At 33.4% G+C, this 14046-nt stretch overlaps 3 protein-coding genes and 2 long non-coding RNA genes across 8 annotated transcripts; 3 read left to right on the top strand and 2 right to left on the bottom strand.

The window, feature by feature from the left end:
• The first annotated feature begins 420 nt into the window (after positions 1 to 420).
• On the top strand, positions 421 to 3566 carry LOC145968382 (uncharacterized). The gene is made up of 4 exons (XM_083093784.1): positions 421 to 911; positions 1094 to 1618; positions 1904 to 2053; positions 2407 to 3566. Exons 2-4 carry the CDS (start codon positions 1199 to 1201, stop codon positions 2701 to 2703), a joined length of 867 nt encoding a protein of 288 aa, XP_082949910.1. The 5' UTR covers positions 421 to 911; positions 1094 to 1198; the 3' UTR covers positions 2704 to 3566.
• Positions 2633 to 7278, bottom strand: LOC145968381 (uncharacterized). 4 transcript variants are annotated; one of them, XM_083093780.1, is made up of 6 exons: positions 6959 to 7278; positions 6512 to 6654; positions 5822 to 6262; positions 5465 to 5679; positions 5191 to 5330; positions 2633 to 4868 (listed from the first exon to the last, which is right to left on the bottom strand). In XM_083093780.1, the coding sequence occupies exons 3-6, from the start codon at positions 6184 to 6186 to the stop codon at positions 3960 to 3962; spliced, it is 1629 nt and encodes a 542-aa protein (XP_082949906.1). In that variant the 5' UTR covers positions 6187 to 6262; positions 6512 to 6654; positions 6959 to 7278; the 3' UTR covers positions 2633 to 3959. The 4 variants fall into 4 exon arrangements, with proteins under 4 accessions (XP_082949906.1, XP_082949905.1, XP_082949908.1 ...); XM_083093779.1 differs by lacking the exon at positions 6959 to 7278 and adding an exon at positions 6786 to 6949; XM_083093782.1 differs by lacking the exon at positions 6959 to 7278 and adding an exon at positions 6786 to 6948 and having other exon boundaries at positions 5477 to 5679.
• A 260-nt stretch (positions 7279 to 7538) lies between these two features.
• Positions 7539 to 12325, bottom strand: Sps1 (inactive selenide, water dikinase). The gene is made up of 6 exons (XM_083095565.1): positions 11670 to 12325; positions 10715 to 10819; positions 10342 to 10603; positions 10068 to 10258; positions 9122 to 9366; positions 7539 to 8755 (listed from the first exon to the last, which is right to left on the bottom strand). The coding sequence occupies exons 1-6, from the start codon at positions 11953 to 11955 to the stop codon at positions 8603 to 8605; spliced, it is 1242 nt and encodes a 413-aa protein (XP_082951691.1). The 5' UTR covers positions 11956 to 12325; the 3' UTR covers positions 7539 to 8602.
• LOC145969427 (uncharacterized) lies at positions 8251 to 9990 on the top strand. Its single transcript, XR_014438095.1, has 3 exons — positions 8251 to 8767; positions 9067 to 9457; positions 9624 to 9990. It is a non-coding gene; the product is annotated as an uncharacterized LOC145969427 (long non-coding RNA).
• LOC145969428 (uncharacterized) lies at positions 11675 to 14041 on the top strand. Its single transcript, XR_014438096.1, has 3 exons — positions 11675 to 12604; positions 13304 to 13500; positions 13569 to 14041. It is a non-coding gene; the product is annotated as an uncharacterized LOC145969428 (long non-coding RNA).
• Positions 14042 to 14046: the final 5 nt, after the last annotated feature.

Consider the following 14046-nt stretch of genomic DNA (forward strand, 5'->3'; position numbering starts at 1 on the left):
CGGGTGTCGTAAGAGTTAACCAATCACAGTTGATTTTAGAGAAGAATAATCGAATACGATTGGTCAACTCTTACGACACCCGACTTACGACAGCTATTGTATAACCGGCTTTAATTTTACTTGCTGTTTGCCGCATTATCTCTTTGTTTAACTTTCGATAAAAACAACAAGGATGAAATAATGCTACGAGAATTGCAAATATGGTTTTAGTAAATCGAGTTCAATCAAAGTTAATAGATTTGTTCTTTTTGCTGAACAGAATAGAATGAAATAGATATTTATAGGTTTAAAAGTTCAAGAGAAAGAAAAAAAATGAAAAATGCAAAAAGTTCAGCTAAAAAACAAACCTAGTTTTCATGAACTCGTAAATAAAAAGCAACTATGCATGTAAGACTTATAAAGGGTTCTAAAGTTCGAAAATCTAAATAATATAGCAAAAAATTTTTCGATAAATTAAATCATAAAATATTCGCGATTTTTTATTTCAAACAGTACTTTTTTTTTAAGATATCAGAATTTAAAGTGTTGACCAATTACAGACCGTGCTTAGCACTTGCTTGTCTGTGAATAACACACAGAGAACCTCAAAAGTCAATTCACAAGTCCGTCTAAAAACGGCGCTGATTGGATGAGAAACACATTTAATAAATCCTCTTTCGTAGAACAAAAGTAGTTGAGAACTTTTCGACTTATTTTGTTAAGAAATATCGCGTACACTTGTGTTGGTGGGCATGAATTAATTATACATATATGACATGTATATGTGCGGATATTTCAGATAGATAAACATTTCTTAAAGAATCGAATTCCGGAAAGAAAGATTATGAATACGGATCATAGAACTCAATGGTGCTTACAACTTATTGTCAGTGTTACTATCAGTGGGAGTACGACTTTAATCAACAAAGTTGGTAAGCGATTCTTAATCTTTTACATAAACATATGCACGTTCTCATCTATTATCTTATCTAGATTTGTTATACGACGCTCTTATTTGTCAGCTCATGTGAAATTCAATAAGCGTCCTAGTTAAATAATATTGCTATGTTTAATTGCTGTGAAAATTCTATAACAAGTTTTTATTCTTTTTCAGCTACTCCGAATACTCAAGCTTGTAAAATTAATTCAAGGAAGAGAGAGAGAACACGAGAGGAACTGTTCCTTGTCTGCTCCGTCTGCTTACTGGACTGAGGCTTACATGCATTTTGTCGCTATGGACAGTTTTCCCATACAAAACTATGAGAATAAGATGGAAACATTTGAAACGTACAATGAGTCTGTAGCTACCGCTGCAAATCGTCAACGTGACATTGTTCAAACTCAGCCGGTGAATAGTCAAACATCTGCCCAGCAGATACAAGTGCAGAGTCAAGAGAATCGTGATACATTGGCACTGCAGCAACAGCAGCAGCATCAGACGCATCAAATGACGCAGATTCAGTCAAACACTCAACAGAGTACAACTCTAACTCCAGTCAGATTACCTGCTATATTAGATGGAGAATATTTTACAGTGACTAGAGTAGAGGATACCAATGTCACAGTGCGTTGTCAGCAATGTCAGAAATTATTGAATGGTAATCTGAAGTCTACTGGCAATTTTCTAAGTCATATAAAGGTAAATTAATATATAAATTGATTTAGAGGAAGAGAGAAGAGATTTATATAAAATCACAATAATAAGAAAGGAATTACTAAGAGACTGAGAACAATTACTGATACTCTGTATTTTTGTACTAAATTTTCTTGGTTTTTTTTTAATCACATTGAATATTTTTCTATATTGTAACAATGGTGAAGTATTAATTATTAAGCAATGTGCTTAAACACGGGTTTTTTTATCATGTTAAAAAACTTGCATAATGAAAGTTTTATTGTTATTTGCCAATTATTATTCTTGCAGCGATTGCATCCGACCTTGATCGAGAAAATAAGATGCAAATCTAATCAAAGAAAGCCAGCAATGGTGTACATTGATTCAATGTCATCTGATAAATGCTCCGAAATACGAACAAAGCGTGTGGTGATTCAAAATAAAAAGCGCTGCAAGACAGTAAGCATAATTTCTTTCTAATTTTTGCTGTTTGTAAGACAAATCGACTCCTTGCTGTTCTATTTGTGTGAGAACAAGAACTAAAATATAAAATCTATTAAAAGAGAGGGATTATATATAATTTATGTAATCAAATTAATTGGAATTCTTTAAATTAAGATAATTAAAACTATATTTAAAATTGATTTTAAACATAGAAGCATTAAAATAAATAATTAATATTTATTATTACTTAAATTAATTATGCTAAGTTTTCGTTTACTTATTTTTTAAAAGAATGTGATGCTATATGCACAAGACTGTTCTTTCTCTATTTACGTAATTTGTAATTAAATTAACATATATATGCACAGGAGGAATGCGCAGCCGAAAACGAAGAATCTTATGAGCATCAACCCGCGGATTGGAACGACGCACCGTTAGTACGACGACGATCCGAAGAAACAGAATCCACAGATCTATCTGTAAGGATACCGCATAACAATTCATTCGTAATAGAGGACGAATATGACGCAATCGGTCGTAACGTCGCCGCCAAACTTAGAAATATGAGATTGGACCAAAGAATAATAGCCGAGAAATTATTAAATGATATTTTATTCGAGGCTCAACTTGGTAATCTTCGCAGAGATTCGAGTATTCATGTGTGAAGAAGAAAGATATGTATGCATACACACAAATTTGCTCATGTGATATGGATGACAACTTTCTTGAATAATACTATAGACTGTGTTTTAACTTTATTGAAAGACAAATGTATCTTATAATTCCTCTTTCTACATATATCATAGAGGATTATGATATCTTATATCTTATAGTCTTCTGTGATCAACTAGAGAGGATCATTTTTAATTAACAGATTTTTTAATTTTTAGATGAAAGATGTATTCTGAATTTCTTAAAAAATTAAGTAAAAATGTTTTGCATATTTTTATACAGGAATGCACAATACTCCAAATTTTTATTCCAAACAATAGTCAGAGATAAACAGATTTAAAGGTACTAATTACAGGGTATTTAGATAAAGATATCTTGTGATTAAGTAGTTTTAAATTACATTTCAAAAACTTTTATTGATTAATTTTTCGAGACTTTTCCTATATAATAATACTTTTAATCATAAATTTCGAAACATTCTGTGTGTTATATATATATATATGTATAGATAAAAGCATATTATAGAGGGTCACTTTTTTTATATATAAAAATGTATATAATATTGTAAATATTTTTACATAATATATTTAAAATACATTGTTAAAAAGTAAAAATGTGTGCTGCCTTAAGTATTAGAATGATGCAAAAGATTTCACGAATCATTTTTTATTAAGACTTGCTTTGACCATGTTAATACCAAGCAAAATCAAGTCTAGAAAAAAAATTGAATATTTTTTTGGACAAGTATGTTTAGTAATTCATTAATTTGATTAATTTATATTGTGTGTGTATGTAATTTTGTTTTTATCTTTATTTTGACAAGTTTATGCCAAATCTCTTTTGCATCAATCTATAATTTGATTATATCTAAAAGTCTATACTGATTATTGTTCTACGAATAATGTATGACAACAGTCACAATTATAATATTTAGCAATTATTTATAAATATACATTTTATAAATATTTTTTTGCATGAAATATTATCTTTAACGTCTAAATATAAAAAACTTAAATCTTTATTAAAATTCAAAAGATAACACATCTACTAGGGTATAAATAAATTATAGAAAATCTCATTATATGCTTATTAACATTTAATTTTTTCTGATGAGATCTATCAATATTTGGAAGAAAATTTGTAATTTATTATTAACTTATAATTTATTCATACTTTGCATGGAAGCAAAAGAACGGAAGTACGTTTTTTAGAAGACTTATCCAAAGAATATAGCCTCCTTTAGTGGCTGTCAGCTGCTGTACACTCTGCATTTCTTTGGCTTAAACATCGCGTGATACACCATAGACGAGAGAACGCAGAGTGCCATGCTGATGAAAATTGTATAGAATATGTAGGTGTACCAGAAACCATCCCAATCAGCGTTCAAGTACCACATCAGCGTTAATGTCGAATTCTGCGCAATCACGAATACATAGTACGGCCATGTCCACCAGTCAGCGTACTTGAATTTGATCCGGTATTCGATCAGACTGAATATGTAGACCAGGCCGAGCCATAAATTGACAATAAACGTGATCGCGTCATAATACTTGGAGTAATAAAAAAGATAGATCAACATGATGGCATAATGTACACTCAGCACAGCCAGTAAGATTGCTGGATAGAATTCATAAGCTACAGCAATGGCGAACACGCGTGCCAAGATGAAGAGAAACCACCAGAGGAAGGATAGAAATTTTCCAATCGGATCATCTTCCTCGAGGCCTTTCTCGGAATACTTGCGTTTAGGAACTTTTAGACTCTGTTCGCTGCTGTCTATCAGTCTTTGATTTGACTCGAGGGTCGATGCTGCCTTCGCTGCTTCTTCCTCTCGGTAAACGGAATCTGGACGTGGTGGCGCCGGAGCATCCGGCACCGGAAGCGGTGTGACCGTTGTAATGCCACGAAGCGGCGTCGGCGGTGGCGTCACGCGCGCATTTTTCGGCGGTAACGGTGGAGTTATGGAAATCTGACGATATAAAGAAGCTTCATGAGATTGATTTTGTTGCTGTTCTTCGTTTTCAGTAACAACTGAATTTTCTTTCGGCGTTTTTTCCGATGTCGTTGATTCGTGCGGCGTGGCGTTGTCTTGTTCCTTTTTTTCAGATAAGGGTAATGATGCTTGCAACGGTGCCTTTTCTTCGAGATTGTTCAATTCCTAGTTAAATAGAATTAACATAGTATTAATTAGTAAGAAAATAGAATTAACATAGCATTAATTATTAAGTAATATTTAGAGAAATAAGTTTATTATGCTCTAGAATATAAAGCTATCCTTTGAATAACCAAATGGTATAACTAAATATATAAAATACATAATGAGATATATAATAATGCAAATAATATTTACGAAATAATAATGATTGTAAAGATAAAAAATGAAGAGTAAGTCTAATGAGATTGTTAAGTTATACGAACGAATGATAATTTTAAAATTGTTGGAATATTTTATTATAATGGGCTGAATTGTATATGTATACCTCAATGCAGTACTTTTTCAACCACATCGCCCAAGGAAGTTTTCTGCCATTTACGCGTTGACTCTCGAATCTTTGAAAAGAGGCTGTTTCAATGGCCAGTATTACAACTGACATAATGATGCAGAGCACTTGTACAGTCACTGCAAATGAGTAAGTTATATATATTATTATTGTACAATAGATTTTTCAAAAGCAAATTACCCTGTGTAACTTGACAAGCTATAACAATGTAATATATGTTATAATATTTATATAAAAAGAGAAAAAAAATTACTGATTACTATACCAGACCGATAATCCCGAGGAGCAGATCTCTCTCTGAAGAGTAAATGCATTTGAAAAACGGCTTGTGGAGCAGCTTGAAACCATGCTTGTAGGAAGAAGTACAACTCAATAGCTGCAGGTGCTGCAGCTATATTTAATGTTTTGATTCTTGCATCTCCAGATAAATTTATGGCATCCACGGAGAACACAAGTAATCCTGCATATCTGTAAAAATAAACATTCTTTACATAATCATTGATTACAGCCTATAAAGCTAACAAATTAAATTGATTAAATATACAACATAAATTACTTAACTTATTAATTAAATTAATTAAAATTTACTTTTGTTAAAATCAAATATTACCTGTATAATACAAAGAATACAAATCCGATGCACTGAAGCAATTGGAGAACAAACCATCTGAAAACACCTCTCAATGCCTTATCGTCATCTGTCATCCACCAATCTGGTCTTGAAATTGTCAATACAAAGTATGTAAGTGCTGGAGCATACATAATTGCAATAGTGCAAGTTCCCCATAATGGATTTTCTTCTCTAAAGTGTTGAATAGCTACCACTAAGTCAGCAGAAATATTAATTATGTATATAAAACAATTGATTAATGTTGGTATGAGAAATACTAGATATATCTGTTCGGTGGACTTTAATGGGACCTTCATGTAACTTGTGGATTTTCTATGGCAAAGTGTAGTTGACTCTTGTGCCATTTTTTTTAAATTAACAAATCTGTTTCATTTTTCAATTCCGACAACACATACAAATATTCTACAATCGGAGTTCTTTCTGTAAAAAAAGAACATAGTTAATGAAAGAAGATTGATGCAATCGTAATGAAAAAAAGGTTATTTTCATTAGTTAATGTTTTATATTAATTAAATGATATAATTATATTTAACAGAACTGTTATGTATATAAAATATATATTTTTAATATATATAATATGAAATTAAGAAATATATTGGAAATTTATTCCTAATAAGAGAAAGAAAAAAATTAAAAATTGAATGATAAATAATTAGCATGGCTATTTACCTAAGATTAAATATCAATTGTGATTTCTCCTAAAGTGTCTTTACAACATTTCAATGATAAAGCTGCACTATATGCTTTCGTCCCAGTCTTATATTCAATTTTTCGTTTAAGTATAGCATGATCATTAGATATTCCTCGATTTACTACAAATTTACACAAAAAATGTAAAAACTCTTTTATAAACAATTATATAATTACGTAGCTCTTGGAATTACAGTAAGCCTTATGGGGAAACAATGAGAAACAATAGTATATTATATATATTGTATCGTACAAGATTGATCGATTAGTCACCGTGCCGAACAAGCGGCGAAGATAACTTTGATAAGGTTTTATTTCACAAGATAACGATAAGTTAAGTAACGTTAACATGTCGTTGTTATTGCACTGATCACACTGATAGGATAGGTTATGGTCCTGTATACAATAGCTCAAAGAGATCCTTACTTTCTTCATTCTGATTGGTTAATCATATCGCTTTCCGCCTCTCTAGCGTCTCCTCGCTTGTAGCCTGCGTTGTGTGTGTATGAATCAAATACTATAATGAATGTATGTATGTACATACATACTATATGGAATTTATATAAATAAAAATATAATGTGTCTCTCTCTCTTTCATTCATATCTACATAGTGACGTTCGCGCAATAGATTGTTCTTTATAAATTCTGCTTTCTGATTGGTCAATCGTTGCTAGTTACTCTGGGAAGCTTCCAATGGTTGAGCCTTTACAACGTCAATGGGATATCTTTCACACATTCATTTTTGACAGAAAAAATAAATTTGATATCCCTTTTTCCCCCCTCTCTGTTATCGAATACACCACAAGAGTAAAAAGAATATACGATTGGCATATCTATAAGTTCTAGACGTTTTTAAAATAGATTAAATATTATATCAGAATATATATAGAACTTTAAATTAATATAGTATATAATATTATACAAGTCTTTCTATTTGAATTTTTCATAATTTGTTAAGTTAAAAATTTCTTTCTTTTTTTCGTGGGATACAGCGAGATTATTGGGTTAATTTTATTGACAAAGTAGTACTTTATTTATATGAAAAAGTAATACAACATTAGGACCTGTGCTTAACATTTTCTTTTGAGAATCATTCAAAGCGTATGCATATGAGACAATTAGAAGGCCTTTATTTTTCATTTTTTTGGACTCCACGTTTGTGTTGATATTCTACTTAGATATTGAATCACCAAAGGTTGGACATTTTAAATCTGTCACTGTGTATACACTACTTATGTAATACTTTTTTTTCTTTTACATAATCACCATGTTTGTCACTGATTTACAATTGTTCATAATTTACTACATAAATGTATACTAGTCGATTTTGTAAGTTTTGTCAGATTTTGCAACTTGTAAAATATAAATTTCATCTCTGTAATCATCAGCGATCGTCTCGATATCTTTTTTAAAATGATAATGATAACATCGCGCGCCCAACTTCAATATATTCATTATCGTGTTAATATTTATTCAGGTGCACTTTTTGAAGCTTCTTAGTCTAATAATTTAACGTGCTACCTTTTAATTTAGTCTTACAGATATTAAACATATCTTCAGTGTTGCATTTTTTAAACAAAACATCTTTGAACTTGCAATTACTTTAAATACAGAGTTAACATATGGAAAGAAAATAATAAAGGGAAAGAAAATAGCATATCTTTCTACATAGCATGAATAAGAATACTTTGAGGAAAAAATATTAACGCGGTTTTAACATCATTATTAACAAATCGATTATTAAATCACAATTATTTCATATAAATCATATTATAAATGAATCGTTAAGTAAACTATATAATGGATTAACTTTTATTTTTCATGACTTAATAATCGAAACGTTAATACTAGTTAATTATGGTCTTTTTAATCAGTGAAGAAAATACGCGAAATGTAGATATGAAAATAATTATTTTTAGACATGTACATCTGTAAAAGCGCTCATCGAGTGCGTGCTATTTTCCAAATATATAAATGTAATATATATGTGTAATCGAGGAGGCATATGCGCAATGTCTTTCTGGGCCTTTCTTTTTACTATTAGTATCTCATTATTATTATTATTAGTTTTACCAAAGCTCGCCATCTTTCTCCTTAGCAGGAACTTCGATCACTCGCGGCTTATCGATTATTCTAGCCGTGCGAAGTCCTTTTTCTACAATGCCAATAATCCACGCTTGATATCCCTCCTGCTTCTCGATGTCTTTACAATATGCTGCAGCCTGTAAAATTACGTAATGTATCTCAAAACTATATATTGTTTAACAATTAGATTTGTAGATAAATTTTACTAAAATTGAATACAATTCATCTAAATTAATATAAAATATAAGTACAATTAGGAAAGAATTTTTTAGATTAGTTGGTAAATAATCATGGAACAGTTACAGTTTCTTTAACTACTATTTGTAGAGATTCTCTTATGGATAAGATAATTTACTGTATCAACAGAGAAGCTAGTATATAATTTATAGCTATAAAAGCAAAAAAAAACCAAATGTAAATGTAAATATGCTCTTATTATCTTACTAAGCGAGAATTCTACATCTTACTAAATCACTTGAAATCTACGCAAACACTTTGCTAACCTGTTCCCGAGGAAGGCAAATAAGCAAACCGCCACTCGTCTCAGCCGAATGACCCTGCAATAGTTGAAACATGTTGCCACATGCTTTTGCCACTGCTGCCATTTTGGAGATAACAGGCAGATTATGGATAACAAAGGATACTTCATTTTTCTGATGCTTGGCTAAATTCTGAGCATGACCTAAAAGGCCAAAGCCAGTAACGTCTGTGGCTCCATGTGCATTATATTTGTGCATTAATCTTGCAGCTAAAAAAATTGATAAAATATTGATAGTTAATTTCAATTAATATAACAAAAAATTTGATTAATTTTATTGAAGAATTCTTTTGAAAAAAAGGTATTTTACGTAATTCAGTTGATGAAACACATAATCAACAAATAATCATATAATCATATATAATTGACATATAATCATATATAATTGTAAGAGGAATGTATAAATTAAATATCAATTAACGATAAATAGTTATCAAACCTCTATTTCTTTACCTGCCGTTCTTTAGAATATCTCATGAGTACAAGATACTCTACTGTATCAAAGCAGGAAAGATAATCTATAATTTGCAGACTTATGAGAAAGGAGTAAGAAGAGAAGCAAATCTCTGATGCAAAGTGAATAAAAATCGAATTTCCTTCAAATTAGGAGAAAAAGCATTTTTTGCAAATTAAATTTCACATACGATTAAATAAATAAATATATTCAATTAATTTCGTATATGAAGAAATTTGAATAAAGTTTTAATTCAAACTTACGTGTTAAAAATTATAAAATAAAATTATAAAATTATAAAATAGCAATAAACGCGAATTCACCCCAATATCTTTCAAGGCAAAACCGATTCTAAGTTAAGAAATTTGTTATTAAAAAATTAAGAGTTTGGGATATACCATATATAGAATAATACAATTTTTATATTAATATATATTATATAATGTAATATATATACCTGTCCTATTCAATCTGGCCATACTATCCATTGCACGTTGATAACCTTTTCTCACATCTTCCTCGCTAACTACAAGTTTGATTCTGTTCCAACGGTCAGGCTGATCAAGCCATTGATGCGCATTAACGGCGACTTGCGTACCGAGAGGCTTTGTTAGGACCAGAACATCTCCCACAACAGCGTTATCTGGCCTATAAATGAAGGAATAAATGTAAAGAGACTTAGAATCGAATCTAGTAATGCTGATTAACGACAATTATAATTAATTACGTACACAATGTACTCGTTTGGCTGGCAAACAGTAGTAGCAACACCACCTATAGTGCACCAAGGATTCACAACCGTTTGACCACCAGTCACTGTAGTACCCGCCTCTAGAGCAGAATCCTTGAATCCTCTCATAATCAAGGGCACGACGACGTCACGCTCCTTCTCTGTCATTTTTGTGCTAACTCCCAACAGCATCAGCATATTGTCACAGTCCGTGACACCCATCGCAAATAAATCGCTGAGGACATTCGCGCACGCGATTTTACCTGGAAAGTATCTCATGGCGATGAAGAAAAAATAGCATACTCAATATACTAGAATTTGTTGGTTTAATGATATTTTATACGCTCTCTTTGATTCGTTGTCTTCTTTCTTACCCATCATATAAGGATCGTCAACTAGTGGATAAAAGAAATCTGTGGTCTGCACCAAACTCAGCCCACCGTGTCGTACCGGCGTAACAGAGGAATCCATGCCAATGCCTGAAAAAATATTATAAGCTTTTGTTAAATTATTATTTTACACAAAAATTATCAAAAAATTAATTTAGATATTTTTAGGTGAAAAATTATGCTTTTGATTGTCTTACAAATTTTAAAAAGTATAATTAATTATTATCATGTAACATATTTTTCATTCTGTATATCATATATTTATTGTAAATTTAAAATAATTAATATATAAATGTTTGTTAATATATAAGTATTTTTATACATGTAATAAAACAAAGATTAAAATAAGAAAAGCAATATATGTTTATATCTGAAAAACGAAAGTGTGTTTAAAAAATTAAATAAAATGTTTCAAAGAAAAATGCTTGTAAAAACTATAAAAATTTTACATTCGAGGAATAAATAAAATTCTTATACGTTGTTATCATTATCGTTAAGAAAACATGCATTATTCCAACTTTATAAAAGCACAATCATAAGTTTGTCAAGATCGAAAACATTAGCATTTCCGGTGCCACGCAAAAAAAATTAGGCGGGAGGACACGGCCGCCATCTTGCAGCAGGACTGCATCTTGAGGCGTTCTTGGGTTCCGCATAAATTAAAGAAAAAGAAAAGAAAGAAAGGAAAAGAGAAAATTCTACGCATCTCAATTATTTTTGATATAAAAGAAAAAAAAATAACGAAAGCATAAAAAAATTAAATTATCGCTCTTTCGACAATTCAAAATTTCAAGACGCGATCCTATCGACACTTGCAAATAATTGTTCGCAAGGCAAAAAATGACGAATTAAGGGAGAAAGAGAGAGTGGGAGAAAAAAAATATACACGGTGGTGAAAAATGCCGGCTCGCAAGCGCGCCGCAACAGGGGGCTCACTCACCAATACGCGGAATCGCCATGTGCATAAAGTGGGCATGCTCGTGATCCTGTGCGGACGCGTCATCAGCCTGCAGTCCCTCAAGGAGCTTCCCGAGAATCTCCTGAGGGACTTTACACCCTCATCCTTTTAGATCGGCGAAACGCGTCAGGCGGAAGGATGCATCGAGATCATGCGCCACCGGATCGAACGGCCTACGCAGCGCCAAGGCATTCGGATTCCCCTCGAGCTCGAGCTGCGCCACAGCCAGGGCGTCCTGTGCCCCCGGAGTGCCCTGCAGTTCCGCCATCTTGCCTAAGCGATTCACCGCGGCTACGGCACGTATATCAGCCAGAAGAGAATCGGGGCGTTTTTACGCCTTTGTCGGCTCCGCCGGTCGCAACGAGCTTTCCTGACGCCCGGTGCCCGACAATATCGGACAATAATCCCAGACGAGGGGACGACGCTGCCTTCTCGCGTGACGTTCCTTATCGTCCCGAGTGTTCTCACGCTCGCCCGCGAACGCGGATCCGCAATTTATCCGACTATAACGCGAGGCCGCCACTGGGAGGGACAGCCACTGGGATCTCCCGCGCGCGAACTCGCAGCAAATGGGAATTATACTGATCCGCACCGGCGTCGACTAACCGGGACCGTGAGCGTCGACAAAATGGACGCGATACGACGCGACGGCGAGGGCGCGAGCGAGCCGAGCGAGGCCCCATGATGCCACCGCCACGGTGCCGGTCGCGCGCTCCGATTGGCCAGTTTCGAACGCGCGCATGCGCGCTCGCCCTCGCCGCGCAGGAGCGTAGCGCGTCGCGCGCCGGCCCCCGGCTGTCGGTCCGCCGTCTCCTCGCTGTCATCCCAGAGCTTTTGCATGGCGTCCACGGCTTGAGCATCTTTTTTTCTTTTTTACGACGAATCCAAATGTTATTAATTGCAACATTAAAAACGAGGTAATTCTAATTTTAGCATCCCATTTTTTAAATGAATATTTCTAGTCCTTTCATTGATTTGATCGGAGCATTGAAACGAATATATTAATTTTAGAGATTTACCTATCGCAGGTGTCGAATACGCGAGGATATTCATATTTAATCCGCATTGATCCCGACTCACGTGAATCGCTTTCGTTTCGCATAACGGGATGATTAATGTATGCGATTGGTGAGCGATAGCGCGGATGAATAATAAATGTACATGCCGGTGTATACGCGATAAATGCCACGATGCTGATCGAGATGCGTCAAAGTTTTTCATCGCGATCCGCTCATTGGCTCGCTTATGTTTGTTTCGTCATTTGACTCGGGCGCATCGCGTTATCGCGCCGACATATCGCCAGTGGTTTTCAAACGCTGATGTATTTTCTCCATTCGAAGGTCTATATTTACTTATACGCCGTGACAAATAAAATCAAAGTACCCCGCAGTCTCCTCTCAAGAGAATGAAAAAAGGCTCGAGAAAAGGAAAATTGCCTTTAGATTTTTATATTTTATTTGTGACGCGATATAATTACACATTTATTATATTAAATACATAATAATTGCACACATACACACGTAGGATTAAATCTCGAAAAATTTTAATTAATTTCCAAATACGTAAACAAATTTGATACGTATATGTGTTTGTCAATATTTGCCATATATTTACAGAGTTACCAGGACCGCGCGAAATACGGCCAGACGATCGTCCTGGAATGCAGCCCGACTGATCCCTGGACCTTGCCTCCCGTTCACGACGTTTCCCGCGCAAATCGCAGAAACGGTCCGCTCCTTACAAGTTCCTACGCGATTGCGTTTCGAAAATTTTGCGTGAAATAATATTCGTGAAGGATCCGATTATTCTTTCGGTAAGTTCTGTATAAAGGATCATCTTTTTCAATATTTAAAAACTTACATATTTGATATATTTTTTCAGACATGGAAAATTAAATCTTGTGGAAAAAGATACGTTTCGTCGAATAATTTACTCGACACGATCCAGTTAATAAGGCTTCGAGAATTAAAGTTACTGAAAATAGACGAGTGAATGTAAGTATAACTAAATCGAAGTTGTTGGAAAAGGTATATATCGATGACTATTATATTCAGATATGGTAATAGGAACAATGATTAGAATAATTCTGTTTGAATTTACTTAATTAATTATGAGTGACTTGCATTGGGGGCAACGTTGTTAAACGGAGTATATGTATACGTCAGTACATTATGTTTGCGATACAAATATTTGTATTGTGTTCAAATATCGTCGTCAGAAACGTCAAACTCTGTTATATCGGGAATTTTTAAACATGAACGAATTTTTACGAGACTTTTAATCGTGAACCAAATTCGTAAAGTTATTATCTGAAAGAATAAAAAAGAAAAAATGTTTATCATTAATATATACAATTGAT

This window comes from Camponotus vicinus, unplaced genomic scaffold, assembly GCF_025532165.1.
Source record: "Camponotus vicinus isolate PSW18456_S1 unplaced genomic scaffold, iyCamVici1.0 SCAF_3, whole genome shotgun sequence".
In the NCBI taxonomy this organism is placed as follows: Eukaryota; Metazoa; Arthropoda; class Insecta; order Hymenoptera; family Formicidae; genus Camponotus; species Camponotus vicinus.

Coding starts and splice junctions, on each gene's coding strand:
- LOC145968382 (XM_083093784.1), top strand. CDS start 1,199: ATGCATTTTGTCGCTATGGACAGTTTTCCCATACAAAACTATGAGAAT. Junction 1,619..1,903: donor ATTTTCTAAGTCATATAAAG/GTAAATTAATAT, acceptor TTATTCTTGCAG/CGATTGCATCCGACCTTGAT. Junction 2,054..2,406: donor ATAAAAAGCGCTGCAAGACA/GTAAGCATAATT, acceptor ATATATGCACAG/GAGGAATGCGCAGCCGAAAA.
- LOC145968381 (XM_083093780.1), bottom strand. CDS start 6,186: ATGGCACAAGAGTCAACTACACTTTGCCATAGAAAATCCACAAGTTAC. Junction 5,331..5,464: donor TCGGTCTGGTATAGTAATCA/GTAATTTTTTTT, acceptor ACTCATTTGCAG/TGACTGTACAAGTGCTCTGC. Junction 4,869..5,190: donor TGAAAAAGTACTGCATTGAG/GTATACATATAC, acceptor CTATTTAACTAG/GAATTGAACAATCTCGAAGA.